This window comes from Clinocottus analis, unplaced genomic scaffold, assembly GCF_023055335.1.
Source record: "Clinocottus analis isolate CAN_PGR_092001 unplaced genomic scaffold, fCliAna1.0.p SCAF_1, whole genome shotgun sequence".
Lineage (NCBI taxonomy): Eukaryota > Metazoa > Chordata > Actinopteri > Perciformes > Cottidae > Clinocottus > Clinocottus analis.
Window position 1 is genome coordinate 2,442,501 of NW_027175820.1, and position 11,932 is coordinate 2,454,432.

General features: G+C 42.9%; 1 protein-coding gene across 1 annotated transcript in view; it reads left to right on the forward strand.

Annotated features, from left to right (window-relative positions):
* LOC137783539 (semaphorin-7A) overlaps positions 1–10,903 on the forward strand; it is an 11,281-nt gene extending 378 nt beyond the window's left edge. The window contains exons 2-14 of the mRNA XM_068573568.1: positions 1,749–1,882; positions 1,994–2,062; positions 2,159–2,257; positions 2,456–2,564; positions 2,900–3,004; positions 3,113–3,252; positions 3,375–3,553; positions 4,108–4,210; positions 5,216–5,396; positions 5,887–6,002; positions 6,231–6,370; positions 9,137–9,213; positions 10,251–10,903. Coding sequence (XP_068429669.1) covers positions 1,749–1,882; positions 1,994–2,062; positions 2,159–2,257; positions 2,456–2,564; positions 2,900–3,004; positions 3,113–3,252; positions 3,375–3,553; positions 4,108–4,210; positions 5,216–5,396; positions 5,887–6,002; positions 6,231–6,370; positions 9,137–9,213; positions 10,251–10,606 — 1,808 coding nt within the window. The 3' untranslated portion in view covers positions 10,607–10,903. The remainder of the gene's footprint in view (positions 1–1,748; positions 1,883–1,993; positions 2,063–2,158; positions 2,258–2,455; positions 2,565–2,899; positions 3,005–3,112; positions 3,253–3,374; positions 3,554–4,107; positions 4,211–5,215; positions 5,397–5,886; positions 6,003–6,230; positions 6,371–9,136; positions 9,214–10,250) is intronic.
* The last annotated feature ends 1,029 nt before the right edge of the window (positions 10,904–11,932 follow it).

Consider the following 11,932-nt stretch of genomic DNA (forward strand, 5'->3'; position numbering starts at 1 on the left):
AGTCAAACGTTTAAAAAATGTAGAAGTTATCGTTTCTCCAAGTTTGATTTGAGACACACAGAATCAGCCCAAGACTGTCAAAGGGACCGAACAGCTGCTGCATTGCGCTATAAGTAATTATTAAAGTGCTTTTTTTTGGCACTAACACCGACGTGTTGGCAGTTCCCTCATCGGGAGTCAGGAGCTCATCCTTCTTGAGAAACTAAGTTTATTGTGATGGGAAACTGTCGGACATATTGATAGAAGCACATGAATATTTAATGACTGACACGCACACACACACACACACACACACACACACACACACACACACACACACACACACACACCAAAGACTTTAATATTTAGTATCACAAGACGTACATATGATGATAATATCATTATTTTTTAAAGCTAATAATGTCTTAGTAAACGTAATGTTTGATTGTGCCATCATGGAGATATCAAAACTACCACACAACATTTAAAAAATGTTTACTGAAGAATTAGGGGGATACACACATTTGGAAGGTGAAAAGTTGAGACATTATTATGAGCAATAGGCATTTTTAACAGATATTTAGGTAACACACAGGTTTAAATGATAAAGTTAACGATGGCTGAATGTCATTCAGCTGCTTCAGTTTGTGCACGCTGACCCACTGATACACTCGGATAGCACAGAATGAGCATCATTAATGTCCTTCATAGCACCTCGAGTTCAAGTGTTAGAAAAAGATCTGTCACGCTTCAACATTTCACATTTCAAGTTGACACTTCAAGCGAAGGACAACTCTCATCCTCGACAATTTCTCACGTTTAAATGGACACTGACTCTGCAGATCTTGCTGATTGATAAACCTCAATCTGACACCACTTTTTTTTTATTTTGCACGCAAGTTGTCCTCCCCTGTGTGCGTCGAAAATGCTTTCATTCGCACAATCCGGCAGTTTTCCATATGGGCCTTGTTTGTTGAAAAAGGCTGAGAAGGACATCGACCATTTGAATGAAGGATGAATTAATGAATGAAAAAACACTGTCATCCCAAACTCAGGTAGATTAAAACTCCACCAGAGACCGATAAGGACAGATGTTTTTCCTCCTTAACATTACACCAGATTCCGAGTCAAAGAGGAGCGTCTCACCCAAACTATTCAAGGATTAAATAAACACCCAAATCTTCTATGGCTATGAAAAAAAAGGACAACTAATTACAAGGTTCAACACACACTTGGAAGGTAGTCCATATCCTCAGAAAGACCATAACATGTGGAAAGTCTCAAGGGATGAGCAAGTGTGGTCCTTTTTTAATGAACTACTTGGTAAGGGGACAGTGCACATTAATAAAACACATTTCTGTAAATGCTTTCTCTTTCCTGTTTAGTATAAATGTAAAAAATATTTTTGGCTGCTGGTGGGACCAATCACGGCCTGATGCGAGGCCGTGCCTTGACTTAGCATTGCTTATTGCTAGATTCTAACATCAGCGCGCCAACACGATCACAACGGCAATGCTAACAAGCTGATGTTAAGCAAATATAATCTTTCTCATGCTCTCAATTTCAGTTTAGCGTGCTAGCATGGTAATCGAGTACAAAGCACAAGTGAGGCTGATGGGAGTGTTATCGGTTTCACAGCTGCCACTGGATAATTTAATCTGGATAGCACCACGCCGCTGGCCCGGTTTATAACCGGTTTAGTGTGTGTGTGCAATGACAATTCGACCTTATCCATTGTTTATGATTCAATATTTATTTTTCCCATGTAGAGACAACAATGAAGAGAGTATCTTTAACTGGACATCACAACCCCGTAGGGATTATTGTGGATGAGGAGCCAGACACCGTCATAGCCGCCGGACGAAAACACCTCAACTCTTTCGACTTCCAAAACCCTCAGAAGGTACTCGGCACACCGCCGACGTCACTATCAGAGCTTTTGCATGTAAACAACAGATGACATTCATTTACAATGTGACGTGGAGATAACGATAACGAGGCCTTCTCCTCACAGAGACCTGCGGAAATACACGTGATGTGGCCAGCGTGCATCGACGGCGGGCTTCCAGCGAGACTGAGAGCAGTAAACTAACATCATATAACAGCACGTAGCGGAACATGTGGACCATGTATAGTCACATCTGATTGTAACACCTCGCACCATGTGGCTCTCACTTAGGATTGCAACTACAACATCACAATCTTCCACAAGAGGGAGGAGGCCAACTGTGTGTTTCTGTGCGGGACCAATGGCAAGGAGACCCTGTGCTGCGACATGGTAGGACACTGACACCGAGATGAGCAGCGACATGTCTGTCTCGCCGTCACAGCATCTCGGGGACAGTCATCGGCACCGACGGGGCTCCTCTCCGTCCGGTCACAGAGGACACCTCCGTGTGTTTGACACAATCCAAATTGTGCTGCCAGATGGAGAACCGCTGGGGTTAGATTTGAGATCTCTTGTGTTTTCTTGTAGAATTTGTCACAGCAGTCACCCCTGTGCCTTCCCTCTGCAAAAACGGATCACATAAAAAAGACCATCAGTGAATTTATCCCAAAGGAAGGTGAACAGTTTGCCCTTCTGGGTGAGTTTCTGAACACGCAGGAATTTAATGCTCTTTTCAGCAGAACTAACCGCACTTTCTCATGATGGTGTCTCCTTCTGACCTAACAATGCTTAGGAGGGATGACATTGCGCTGGTGCTTCCAGCTTGTGCCCCTGCTCTTCACTCCAGACTCCAGTTTTATTCCACTGGCATGCCAGCCAGCACAGACACCTTTTGCATTTTATCTATGGTTTGCATATATATCATTAAACTGGCGTCTGGAATATGAAACTGACGCGCTCGCTGCAAACCAAAAGCACAGCGATGATGTGACACCCGAAACACGTGTAACACTTGGCGCCGTCTTTTTGCAGATTCTCCAGAAAGTGATCTCTACATTGCGTACTCTGGATCTCAAGGTTATGTCGGCATCCACAAGTTTGGGAAACACAGAGTTGGACCGGCAAGACACAATAAAGGTATTTGCAATGGAGATGGATCCGTTTTTTTGTAAACGATGTTCACTTAAAAATGCACACGTTCTACGGCGATAGAGAGAAACAATGGCTTTGTTTTTCTCTCTTCAGAGCAGCACTATGTGGGTTTGGTGCTCAGCAGACTGAGAGAACCCCTGAAGAGGCAAGTCTATGCCTTTTATAGGGAGAAAACCACAGACAGAGGCTTGTACGGTGAAATGTGGCTCCCTTTTGTGGCCCGGCTTTGCATGGTAAGACCTGCACAAGTAAGATTTTATTTAGCAAAATTGTCTGAATAAAAACTCATCGTTAGCATCAGATATGTGCACATATGCGAGGTACATATACTACTAATTATATATTGTCGCTATAGGGGGATCGTGGCGGCCCCAAGAACATCCTGCAGTTCAGCTGGACGTCCGAGATGAATGCCCCGCTCTTCTGTGGAGACGCCGACAGCGGAGAGCGGTTCTCTGAGCTGGTGGACGCGGCCACGGTGCACGCAGACCAGTGGCAGGACACCAGGGTTTACGCACTCTTCAGGAATGAATGGTACACAGACTCATGCATTATCATTCACGCGCTCAAGAAAGAAGGGTGGGGAGTTTTCAAACTCGTTTGAATCCCGTTGTTGTGAGATAAATTGAAGTCAGACTCAAGTACAGCCATGACTTAAGCATTAGCGTGCAATAATGTGCATTTTCAAGATTAAGCCGAATGTGAAAACACGTTGACTTCTCCATTTCGGTTTGTTTTACATTAAACAGTCACATGACGTGTCAGGCACCAAACCATAGCCACAAACCATCATGACTAATCATGAGATGGGAATAAAGACTCTAAAAACAGTTTTTACTCCGAGGTAAAACAAGATAATGTTTTCCCTGTGCTTTGAAGATGACGTTGATCAGAACTGTTTGGTTTTATCCCGTTTATTCTAACAGGGAACGCCTTGTTTATGCTTGCTCTTTTTAGCTTTTGAGTTGATTTCCTCCTTTCTAAACGTAGCCCAGCCTAATTATATGTTTTTTCCGAACATTTTCCTGACCATCATGACTTAAGACTTTGTGTCTGTTCACAACGCTGACCGATGCGTCTCTCCGCAGGGGCATGAGTGCTGTGTGTGTCTACACCATACAAGATATTGACCACATCTTCGCAACCTCCCCATTTAAAGGCGAGGTCGGGCAAACAGACAGGCCGAGAAAGGTATGTGTCCAGCAACTTTATCTGCAGTGCAAAATAACAGCTGTGCCAACTGGACTCGTCACCAGAAGATTCCTGACACCAATATGGACACAATCTTTCAACCCCAACGCTTTAATACAGTTACGAAGTCAAAGATGTAATTAATTCTGAGTAATATATATTACTCTTTTTGTTTCATTATTGGTAAATCATCTTCATGTCTGCACATCTTGAAACATAACTTGACATTTTCTCAAATTTCACCAGTATTTTCAAATGACCTTTTTGACCTTTTGTGTATATTATAGTAGCTTTGAAGTCACCACTAGTGCTACTAGAATACCCAACAACTGCATTATTACTGTATGTAATTATATATTCTATATATAAGTCTCAACGTCAGCGTCAAGCTCAATTTAATGTACGTAGCCGTCAAATATTTAGGAATATTAAGGTTCTTCTATAAAAATAAGTCAGCTGAAAGCATTCAAAACTGAGCCAGACAGGTTTTCCTGTAAACTCATGAAGCGAACAATAGCTTCATTAGCCAACTAATGAAAACTAGCTCGCTAGTTACAGATGATCACATTGGAAACTATTTTCGGGGAATGAACCCTCTGCCAATCAAATATTCACCAAAACGGGAGAAGTTTGACAAAGGAGCGAAACGTTTTTTTTTCCCATGGAGATGAGCCTTCAGTGCCGTTCCTCTTTCTTCTTTCAAAGAAGAAACGCTCTACAGATATAACTGACGTCGCAGCGTCATATTCTGACCGCTCTGGGAGCCGCCGAGACCCAAAAGTCGCTCCTCTGCGTCAGCTCACACACATATCCGCGACTCCCGCGTGACCTCGTGAGGAATCCAGGCAACATGTACAGGCAGGACAAACCACATGCCTTTCTTCTTCTTCTTCTTCTTCTTCTTCTTCTTCTTCTTCTAATTCTTCTTCTTCTTCTTCTTCTTCTTCTTCTTCTCCTTCTCCTTCTCCTTCTCCTTCTTCTTCTTCTTCTTCTTTTTTACATCAGTGTGTTGAAGACAGCAGAAAGATTCAACCAGCGGTCCTGAAGATGATCAAGATGCATTCGGAGATGAAGCAATTGGTCCGGCCTGTGAACAACCGCCCGCTCCTCTCTAATCACCACTACTACACTCACATCCACGTCAGCACCAGAGACCAACACCAAACCGTCCTGTTCCTGTCTCTCAGTGAGTGATATTGATCAGGGAAGTTGATTTGTGTAGTGTCCTTTTCATGATTGTACATTCGAGGGGATTTACATACACACGTTCCTCTTAACAGTTTTTCCTGTAAGAACAATGCACTGTTTGACATTTTTAAATCCAAACCCACAAAAGGGAACTGGGTTTTCTGTTGAACTTTGACTGATCTCCAGATAGCTTGCTTTTTGGCCTCAGTTACATCAGCACTGCTAACCTTCCTGTTGGCTCTTTGGTAATAAAATATGTGCAACAGTCAAGTTACAGCATTGTGAAAGAAGCTATAAGTTACAGTACCAATGTAGTACCAAGCCCAACAGACTCTTTTTTTTCGCTTTAAAACCTTTGATATGCTTTGCTGGACGTGTCATAGCGAGGTGATGAAGCATGGGATATGAGTGGGCTTGTTTTTGAAGGCAGGGTGTGTAAAAACGGGTGTGAGTATTTAGTCATGTTCCTTCCTGTCTCCTTGATCCAGATAACGGAGGGATTCATAAGGTGATGCAGAACAAAAGTCAGGCATTCATCATCGCCGAGTATCAACCTTTCACCCACAGGGCCAACGTGGTCAGCATCAACCTCCAGCCCTCTTCTGTGAGTAACAACGCCGCCTACACAACTATTCCCTCCTAAAACAAGACACAATGGAAGATTCATACCCATGTACATCAATATTGGTGAGAGTGAGTTCAAGAAAAATGGGAGCAATTCTGAGAGAAGGGCGTAGAACTTGGATGTTTTTCAGAGGATACTGCTTGTTTTAAGAATAAAAAAAAAAGAAAAGTGGTTTCCATTACAAGGTTGTGCTGTGTATCATTGCAGGGGAAGCTGTACGTGAGCTCCAGAAATGAACTGGTCCAACTGAACGTGGCAAACTGTGGCCAGTATGGGAACACCTGTGAGCTATGCGTCTTGGCCAGAGATCCCGACTGTGGCTGGAACGGCACCCACTGCACCCCCAAGTAAGATGGATCATCCTCTAGATATTAAAACATACCTTGATCATACCATACATGATCCCTTCAGAGTGATGAGTTCTCTCACAATTTGACATAATAGGTGAAGGTTTAAGTGCTCGTGCTATTAATATTCACCTCCAGGCCTAAGCATGCGGCTGTCATGTGTTTGAACAGCAGTCGCCTCATTGTCACATGTTGTGTTCTGAAACTCAGAACTGCCAAGATCAGCAGAAGAAAAAGTAATTCCTACAGAGTATTTTATGATGAGAGGACTTGTCATGAGAGTTTCGCATGATTAAATATGTAACAACCTTTTTTCTATCAGGAAATATAAGTTTAAAAAAAAAGGTACTGGTTTGAGGATATAAAGATAAATCCAGCCCCCTGTACAGCCAGTTATGGTTTTAAACTTCAAAAAGTAGCGATAACTTTCCTATTTTAGTGCTACTTTGGTCCAAAGTGTGTTTGGACCAAAGGCAAAGCTGATTTTTGCTTTGTGTTAATTGCCGCTGGAGTCTTTCGCAACCTGAGAGCATTAGCTCATAACAGCCAATGGGAGAAGTCCTTAAGGGGAGGAAGAGGGCCTCACCTCAACAGATACCACTTAGTGCTAACTGGATTTGTTGGAAAGTACAAACGCCAACTGGAATCAAGTAACAAATACATATTTCTGGAACTTACCCTGTAGTCTTATGGCTCAGCATTGACTGTACACCCCCTCTCTCTCATGATTACATTCTGACTTTACAGGGACAAGTTAACTTAAAAAAAAGGACTTTGTTTGCAAACAGGAAGAAAGTTTGTCATGAAGTTAATTATATCTTTAGATTTTACTGGTTTCTACGTAACACACAGGAACACGGCCAGCGCCCTCTTCCCGCCAACCAGCAGCACATCTGCATACACACTTCCTGTGTGCTCAATGATGACTTTGATTAGTCAGACGCGACGTAAAATCGAATTTGCTCTTTGTCTGGGTGATGGGGAGAGTTGACTCACAATCTCGCAACTGGAGAAAATGTATTCTTGCTCTCAGCAATAGTCGGTCTGGCAGTGCATCTTTTTGTGGTAAAACATAAAGACTGCAAAATCCCCCGTGAGCCCCCCCCAGGAAGTGATGTGGTTAATGTAACTTTTTTTCTTCTTAACGCTGGTGTGGTTTCATTCAATCTAGTGCAACCCCTCCTTCTGAACCTGATATGGAAATCTACCTCACAGCGTGTTACTGTGAGCAGCACTGGAAACGTCTGGTTTTTAATTAGATATCTACTGAGGTGTATAGAGGCCCATTTCCTGCAGCATCACTCCAGTGTTCTAGTGGTACATTGTGTTTGATAATCGCCTTAGAAGACTAATGGACGAGTAGAAAACCCTTGTGCAGTGATGTCACACAGCTGAAAACAGTTCTGCTGGTGAGAGAAGTTATAAAACTGGTCTTTCTTTGAGCTAGTTGAGTATCTGGAGCATCACATTTGTGGGTTCATTAAACTCTCAAAATGGCCAGAAAAAGAGAACTTTATGTGAAACTCGTCTGTTCTTGTACTTAGAAGTGAAGGATATTTTAAAGTTAAACAGAAGAAGTTGAAAGCAGACCTTAGATACATTTAGTCATGAAGATCTTCCTCATATGGGTGTTTGTGGTACAAACTTTTTACACCGGTGTTGTTGCCAATAAAGTCTTCATCAGAAAGATGTGGGTTCAGTCGTGTACAGTAACTCGGCTCTGCTGTCAAACTGTATTGTGACAGTTGTGTACCTTGTGTGCGTCTGCCTTAATATCAATTTAAACTGTTGGATTTACTGGCAGGTAGTTTTGTTGTGTCTGGTGTGTGTGTACATATTGCTGTTGAGTGGTATGTACTCACTCACAGTACATTTTGAAGTATCCCAATAGAAGAGCTGTATAGAAACAAAAGAAATGTGTTGAAACTTGAGGGGTTTTTATTGCCTTCGACGCTAAAGTGTGATGCACAAACTGAGTCGTAGAAAAGTCCTCGTGGTATAAATTCTGTCATGAGTGATCATCTGTTTCCGCTGTCTCCTTGCATCTGAATGTGTGTCTTTGTGTCCTGACGGCATCACGTGAGTAGCTTTAGCCATGCACAGCTTTAGCCATGCACAGCTTTAGCCATTCACAGCTTTAGCCATGCGTAGCTTGAGCCATGCACAGCTTTAGCCATGCGTAGCTTTAGCCATGCACAGCTTTAGCCATGCGTAGCTTTAGCCATGCACAGCTTTAGCCATGCGTAGCTTTAGCCATGCGTAGCTTTAGCCATGCGCAGCTTTAGCCATGCGTAGCTTTCGCCATGCGTAGCTTTAGCCATGCGTAGCTTTAGCCATGCGCAGATTTAGCCATGCGTAGCTTTAGCCATGCGTAGCTTTAGCCATGCGCAGCTTTATCCATGCACAGCTTTAGCCATGAGTAGCTTTAGCCATGCACAGCTTCAGCCATGCACAGTTTTTCCCATGTGTAGCTTTTGCCATGTGTAGCTTTAGCCATGCGTAGCTTTAGCCATGCGTAGCTTTAGCCATGCGTAGCTTTAGCCATGCACAGCTTTAGCCATGAGTAGCTTTAGGCATGAGTAGCTTTAGGCGCCAAATTCTAACCAAACCACGCTGTAGTCCAGTTTATTCGATCCAAACAAGTGGATTGCATTTTCTCTTTCTGCGGTATTTCAAAAGTTCACTGAAAATTAGCTTGACAAAAACGAATGGAAACATGCACGGTTTATGTTTGTAGCCTAACTCAAATATCCTTTACTTTCACAGCGGCACGCTGCAGGATGTGACCTATGGGAACCATGCCAAGTGCTCGCCTGTGTCCACGGCTCAGTTCCCTGACAATGGTATGAGGTTCCAGTCTGGCTAAGCTAGGCTCACCAAAAAAAGCATGAAGCGAAAATCCTGATTTGAAGAACTGAAGGAAGAGTCATAATGAAACAAACAAAAAAAAAACACATGGCAAGTGACCGCTAGCAAGAGCCCTTGAGCAAGGCAGTAAACTTCCAAAACATTCATCACAGGCTCTGCCCTGGGAGATAACATTAATCCGAAAAGATCCGGATATGCCTGTTTCATGATCAACATAGACACACTCAAAACATCGACGTGACGCTTTATTTACTTTGAGTTGGCAGGTTTGGAAAAGTGACACACGAGTGCTTTCTTAGTATCGCGGTTTGTCTCCGACAGTTTACTTTGGGACACTGCGAAGACAACAATCATCCTGAGCCAAGCCACACTCTTCAAACACAACCATAATAATTGAAGCTCAACGTCCCCAGAAGTCCTCTTACATACACTTATTTTACTGTTTAAGTAGACTTAATTACATATTAATTTAGAAATACCGTTTCTTAAATAATGAGGCATTTAGGTTGATTTGAACCTTTAACATTTGCTTCAAATCATATGGGAATCTTGCAAGCAATTGACACGGCCACTTCCTGGACTTCCTGTCTGCTATTTTGCCGTGGTCACGTCTCTGCCACGATGAATGTTTCCCCTGACTATCTAATTACAAATTAGTCAACTTCTTTCTTATCTCCCGGTCAACAACTTCCGTTCAACATCAGAGAGCAGAATACCGTACGCTGACGATACAGTTCTCTATTCTCCTAGTCCACTCACTCATCAACCAAAATGTCTACTTGTTTTCCCCTCACATCTCAAGTCAACGTGAAGAACTCTACTTCTGCGTTATAGAATAACCTTTGATAAAATACATCTTCAAGTTGTTGCATCGTTCAAACACGTGGCGTACTTTTACTATCTCCGAGAGGCTCGCCATGCTCGAACAAATAGTCTGCGGATTAAAAAAAAAAAAAGGGGTTAAACAAACACCCGTCTAAAAGTTTAACAGACCCGTCGTTTCTTTCCTCAGTGTTTCAAGGTTCCACTGCGACGCATGCAGCCGCGGCCACGGGCAGGATCACACTTCCTCCTAACTCCAAGTATTTCCTCCGGTGCCCGGTGTCGTCCCATCACGCCCGGTACACCTGGCGCCACCTCGAGCGCAACCACACATCCTGCAACTCCAGGGAGCAGCAGTGCCTCCTCTTGATCGACAGCATGGGCCCCGAGCAGGCGGGGGCGTACACATGTGTGTCGGAGGAGATGGGCTACAGTAGAGTGGTGGCGCAGTACCAACTACAGCTGGAGGGCGGGGCCGCGGGCCGCTCATCGAGCCCACTGATCTGGCTTTGTCTGATGGCTCTTCTGATCAAGAGTTTGTCCTGAGTAAAGAACACGGGAGGAAAAACAATGGCAATCAAAGGACTATTCGCCCGCAACCTGTGTAACACAGTTAGACCTACTGGCAAGCGCAACTCATGCGCGATGGAAACTATAAAGCAGGTCTGCATAGCTGAGCTAATGGTGGCTACAGGCAAATGTTACCTTCCATTTGTTTACATTAACTTTGCCAGTTTGCTGACTTCATAACACTTCACAACTTCTCCACAATTTTTTAAAATTATTTTCCTAGATGTGCCATATCAATAAAAGTAACGTTTGTCTCATTTTAACAAAATGAAACTTACAATCAAAGCTACAAACACTGCAGCTTACTATCTTCGTTGCTTTGAGGGGATCTTTCACACATTACTGCCCACGTGAAGAAAAGCTGTGTTTCCATTTATATATTTCAATAGACATTATTAAATGTATCAGATTAGAAAAACAGGTTTTGACACTCGCTTTAGGTGCATTTTTATGTGTCAGCGCTTCTCTTTGTTAAATTAAATTAAATTCCTGAAGGCCTCTCTCCATTTTTTCGCTCGTAGCTAGCAAGCTGCTCGTCTCTGTGGCAGGCTGGAGGCTGCAGGTTACGCTAGCCGCTAGGAGCACAACACACCCCTATCTATAACAGAACCGCTGATGGGTGAGTTGCATTGTGGGTGATGGACGCGCCAGGAGGAGGAATGTGTGGAATTAAAAAATAGGATATCTCTGGTTCTGCTGCATTGATTTTCTCATGTTTTAAACATCATGCTACATTGGCGCAATACTCCTGAAATACATGAAATTACAACGCATATTAAATATATATACATGAATTATTAATTCAGAGGATGTATTTTCACCTTCTGTGGACTGAAACGCAATAATTGTTTGCACCTGTAGTATAATATATACCAGACTTATGTAATCCAATAGTTGTTATCAGGAACAAGACTAGAGTCATATTCATAGCATGTGCTCATCAGTGCATGGATTATGACGATTTATTAAAGATAATAGCATGGCGATTCTTTTCTGCAACATCCATGCTCAACAACAACAACAAAAACAGTCTTGAGCTAAGCAATGAAGACACTCTTCATTCACTATAGACTTGTTTATATTGCAGGCTAAATGGCCTCAGGCATTGAACATTACGCTACCGCTTGTCCCCAAAACTGCAAATGAGCTTTGAAATTAGGTCTTCAGTCATTTCCGCGGGTTAAGACTTCCAGGCCAAAGTGAAAAGCGACATATCTTCTGGTGCAGGCCAGCCAAATCTGCTCAGCAAATTTTATTTTAAATTTTTGTAATTATTTTGAATAAGCTATGGCTTTTGTCACA